This window comes from Rhynchophorus ferrugineus, unplaced genomic scaffold (assembly GCF_030347505.1).
Source record: "Rhynchophorus ferrugineus isolate W39M unplaced genomic scaffold, kcgeb_rfMv2 rfM1, whole genome shotgun sequence".
NCBI classification, from domain to species: domain Eukaryota; kingdom Metazoa; phylum Arthropoda; class Insecta; order Coleoptera; family Curculionidae; genus Rhynchophorus; species Rhynchophorus ferrugineus.
Genome location: NW_027472580.1, coordinates 4,683,722 through 4,688,781, shown reverse-complemented (window position 1 = coordinate 4,688,781; position 5,060 = coordinate 4,683,722). Strand labels below are relative to the sequence as shown.

Genomic DNA, 5,060 nt, shown 5'->3' with positions numbered 1-5,060 from the left:
ACGAGTTATTATAATATTATTGACCAATAGGCATGATGACTCATTGTTATAAACTACTACTACAGTATTTTTACATAATTATTTCACATAAATAAATATTATTTCTTCAAAAAATAAAGCCAAAAATAGCATTTTAAAAAGTATAATTTAAAACATATGTCAAATTCCTAGAATAGAAATATATATTTAACGTCAGTCTTTTGTAAACACTTGACAGTTTGGATGTTTGTAATTATTTCAATAATGAATGTAATAAGGACGACAAAAACCAAGTCAAAGAATACTTGACACTTGAACACTGCTGTAAATATTTGACAGTTTTAATGTTTACATGTCAATTGTAATTATTTCAATTGTTAGGAGTGATCGCCATTAATTTAATACCTATCGATGGTGTGAAGTACCTCAAATTGTAAGTGTTTTCATTGTTACAAATAAACCCGAATTAGTATGAATATCGCTTACATATTAAAACTGTGTATATATCCACTTAATTTAGATAAAATAGATTTCTAATAACGTTCGATAATCGGTCTGATCTGCGAACTTCTACTGTTTCTGGACAAAACAGCTCACTTCAAAACTTGATTGTTGTTGAAATGTTGATCTTGATTAGCCCTAAATAAAGTTTGCCTGAAACTTTTTACTCATTTTTTTAACTACTTTCTTCGACTTAATAACTCACACACATGATATCTCAATTCTCAAATTCGATTTAAATCTTCTTCATATATTATTCCTTTGTATTCGGAAACAGATATATTTGAATTTATTATTTAAAAAAAAACTATAGAGTTAACATACACCATGTATTTTATTGATATTTCCCTCATTATAAGAATTGTAAAAATTTTGTATATGTTTTTATATATAATGTTTTTGTATAAAAATAATGCAATTATTTTTTTTTAATTTTATTAAAATTCCATAAAGCAACAAATATATATAACAATAAAAAATAATAAAAAAACAATATATCACAAATCAATACTGTATGATACCATACAATATCATTTGCAGAAAATCCCCTGTAGTAGCCTCTATATAAAATATATCCCACTAAATCCAACTAAAATATCAGTGTAAACTTTCTTATTTTACAAAAATATATTTAGTAACTAAGAATTTGTTTCCATAATAAAAGTAGTACAGTGTCCCATTACAATGCTAATAACAAGCGCGAACTAATCCCCAAAAATCAATTAAATATCTTGTAATAAACCAAATATTTATTGTTATTGATTGATTGAATTTCACGATAAGCTAACTTTCGAACGAAAAAGCCGAATTGCATGAGTTGCGAATGTATTTTAACAATAACCTCGCCGTTATCAAGATTTAAAAGACTAGTTGGGGTTCCAAACCAAACCAGCTGTCGCGTCAAACACTGTACTACTTTAACCCTATTTTCTTTGATATCTGCTCATACACGGTCCACGCCATGGCGGCCATCAACGTGCGACGCAGCATTCGCGGTACCATGCCTTTGAAGTATCCTTGAACTCCGTGATTATTATGAACATACACGATAACAGACCATAATCCGTTGAACTGTGTTGGATATAACTGCATTTTGGTTTTCAGCACGTCAGCTGGTTGCGTGACGACTGATGCCATTATGCCTGCTGTAACACCGCAACAGAAATGGATTGGCGAACCATATTGAGAATTCAGAATATCTGTAAAAATAAAATATTGTAATAAGTCTAAAAGAATAATGTATATTTTGTTGTTTTTTTTTTTGGATCTATACAATTAATTCATCACTAAACATCTTCAGAAATTGTCCGCTATAAAACTATATATAAGAAAAACTTTAAATGTCAAGAATTGCATGCAGAACAAGTATCGGATCATATTACCACAGGAAACAGGAGACAAATGAATAAATATGGCTAACTTAAGAGAGCTTAACTTAATCTTGTCAATCCTAACAAAGAGGATCAAAACTTAATTGATCTATTTTTGGCTTTTAAGAAGCAAAATTTTTGTTATATTAATTTAATATAGGCCAGCAAAAAATTCTTTACTTCGTTGAATAAACAGTGATTTTAAATAAACTTCTCATGTCATATATATGTAAACAGCAAAAACATGGATTAATATTTATCAATAAAGTCAATAACTTACCTTGAGGAATCAGCTGTTTTGTCTGGGTATAGAACATGAGATATAGGCCAGAGAATGGGGCATCTCTAAAGAGAGTAGGTATAAGACCACATGTCATACCCTTAATTCCTTCAGTACGATAAATTTGTTTCAGAGCAGATATGACACCATCATAACCATAAACTCCACTCTCAAACCTAAAACAAAAGATCACTTTTAATAACAAATAATATAATGTTAACTATCTATCTGTCTATGGTAACTTGGTTAGATCATGCAAGAATCTCTAGGAGATATTCTATTTGCTATAAAATTACCTTGTCTTGACTACAGTAATTGGAATTAAAATTGCTCCACTCATTGACCTGGCACAAAAACCCATGGTAACTGATTCCAAAGCTGTGGGGGTTTTTCCTTGTAGGTAGTTGGATTTTATGTAATCTAACGAAGAAAAGTACAAACCAACACCAGGAACACATCTGGCAATGGACTGCAATGTTAATTAAAAATGTTATAATGAAAAACGAAAAAAGAACTAATTGTACTAACCGGAACCATGCCCCTCCATAACCCTTTGATATGTTCTTGTTGGATGATGTTAGAGAAAATGTTGAACATGCTAATAGCACCATGTTGTCCACTAAAATTAAACAGTCAGTGTAAATACATATTTAATAAATATATAATAAAATAGACATACTTTACTATTGTAGCTGATGTATTTTGCAACCTTGTCTTCACTAAATCTAGAGGTTGAAATAAAACAGTTGAGAAGGTTCCAGAAAATGAACCAGCTAAGAAGGCTTTAACTATGGGATACTGTAACAAAAATTAACTTTAGATCATCAAAAAGAAGACGCTTTATATAATGATTGCTATGTGATAAATAATAATACTTACACTGCTAACGATATCCATGTTTAAGTACAAAAAATATATATAATATCAATCTTTTCTCGCAGTCTTGCGTTGATTTTTTGAACAATTCGGAACTTTTTAGGTCCCAAATTAAAGATGAAAGATTGTATCAGAGTAGTCCGAATAGTAGATGGGGTTAACACGGAATTTGTTAGCAATTGACATTCTTTCTACATGCAAATATGAAATCATTTGTATGGAGCACTTCTCAAATAAAAGGGTATATAAAGAAATCCCTGAGTATTATTAACGATATCTCCTGAACTTGGACATCAACTTGCTTATGACTGTTGTATGCAATTCACAATAATAATGAATGGTGTAAAATAAGACGAATATCCCACTGGCGACGCCGAAAATTTAGTCGCAATTTATTTAAACCGGATAAACTGACGCTAAGACGATCACTGTTCAACTACATCAATTCCAACACATCTGACCTTTTATACAAGTTGTTACAAGGCAACTGATAACGGTTCAGAGTTATTTATTGCAGACCCCCTCTTATCAAATGTATATTTTAAAAATATTCATTTTGTACTGATCTGCTGACCTCTCGTAATTACCAATTTTATTTTCTTTATACGAGCATACTTACATCTGCTAGAAATTTGTTTGTCTTGACATCTTGACCCTCTACATAATTTGTCTCTATCGTATCATCAGGAAACGTTAACATTTCAGGAATCCGATCAAATCGAATTCATTCATGTTTACAGTGATTAAATTTTCTACCAGTTTTCGCAAAATACGATGGCTTACATAACCTCTAATCAGTTAATCAGCTGTTCCAAACAATTGACAGATTTACCTATCGTTTAATCAAATATCGATTATAAAATATTTGGAACAAAATAATTTCACGTGATTTCATAATAATTAAATTTGCATCTATTTTTACCAACCACGCAAAAATTCTCAAATTAGGTCGCCCTGTAGATAAACCTAAGGCAAAACATGTTTTTTGGTATCACTGCTTCATTAGCTAACATATCAACGGTCATAATAAACATGGAAACTTCGCAAAGGAAAAAAAACATGTCAATATCACGAGTACTGTATGGCCATTGCTTGTGGTTGAGCAGCAGGGGGTCCGATAGCGGGGATCAAACTCATTTTTAAGTTCAAAAGTTCGAGTAAATAAAACGTTTATATCGCACTTTGAATTATTAAATCACAAAAATAAGTTCGCCGATGTTTACCCCGCGATACGAACTCGCTTTAAATAACGAGCAAGCCCGTCGAGATAATTTTTTTTTCATTTAATTTAAAATCGGAGAAAAAATCCTAAGGACGTAACCTTTGGCGGTTGCTGTATCGTCACACAAAGAAATTATTTCTTAATTATTGCCATCTTCGCTTGAGCATATTTATTAATTATTTTTAATGATTTATAGTTATGTTTTGAGAAGAATCATATGATTTTATTTTTCTAGATAGATTCATTCATTCTTACGTAGTGTATAACATAATAGAACTGTAGAAAAGTAATAAACGTTCTTAACTGTCAAATATTATAAGTTCTTCAAATACATTTTATTATTAAAAAAAACATTATTTTATATTTTTTTTAAATATAGTCAGAGCTCTACCAAACGTCCAAATTATCTCTGAGTCACAAATCTTTTTATATAGCCCCAAAGATATTCTATGTATAGCCCATAGAGAAACCATAAAAATATTCTATGGTAACAAACATGCAACGTTGCCGTATCAAATTTAAGTTTTCGTTTATTTTGACTCTGACAAAAAAATACTAATGTAAATAAAAATATGAATAAAAAATAACATGAAATATAATTTATTTTAACATTATAGTATATATAGTGCATATTTACTTATTATAACTTATTATCTGAAGGACTTAATAAGTTTCTGAGTAGTTTCTAGGTTAGAGTTGTTTTATTATATTTACATTGACATATGACAACGGTGTCGGCCAGTACCAACCAAATCGAATTTTATAGACCGATTTCAGGCTTTATATTGCCTCTATTTTATCCAGAGTAATGCTAATAAGTAAAATGAGAAAG

At 30.2% G+C, this 5,060-nt stretch overlaps 1 protein-coding gene across 2 annotated transcripts; it reads right to left on the bottom strand.

Annotated features, from left to right (window-relative positions):
- Window positions 1–795: 795 nt before the first annotated feature.
- LOC143202867 (mitochondrial glycine transporter A) lies at window positions 796–4,245 on the bottom strand. 2 transcript variants are annotated; one of them, XM_076414804.1, is made up of 6 exons: window positions 3,010–4,245; window positions 2,810–2,928; window positions 2,659–2,749; window positions 2,427–2,599; window positions 2,131–2,306; window positions 796–1,679 (listed from the first exon to the last, which is right to left on the bottom strand). In XM_076414804.1, the coding sequence occupies exons 1-6, from the start codon at window positions 3,025–3,027 to the stop codon at window positions 1,393–1,395; spliced, it is 864 nt and encodes a 287-aa protein (XP_076270919.1). In that variant the 5' UTR covers window positions 3,028–4,245; the 3' UTR covers window positions 796–1,392. The 2 variants fall into 2 exon arrangements, with proteins under 2 accessions (XP_076270919.1, XP_076270908.1); XM_076414793.1 differs by having other exon boundaries at window positions 3,626–3,822.
- Window positions 4,246–5,060: the final 815 nt, after the last annotated feature.

Excerpts from the sequence above, each read along its gene's own strand:
- LOC143202867 (XM_076414793.1), bottom strand. The coding sequence starts at position 3,706 with ATGTTAACGTTTCCTGATGATACGATAGAGACAAATTATGTAGAGGGT. Across the intron at positions 2,750-2,809 it reads ACATCAGCTACAATAGTAAA|TGGACAACATGGTGCTATTA; the intron begins GTATGTCTATTT and ends GTTTAATTTTAG. Across the intron at positions 2,600-2,658 it reads TATGGAGGGGCATGGTTCCG|TCCATTGCCAGATGTGTTCC; the intron begins GTTAGTACAATT and ends TTAACATTGCAG.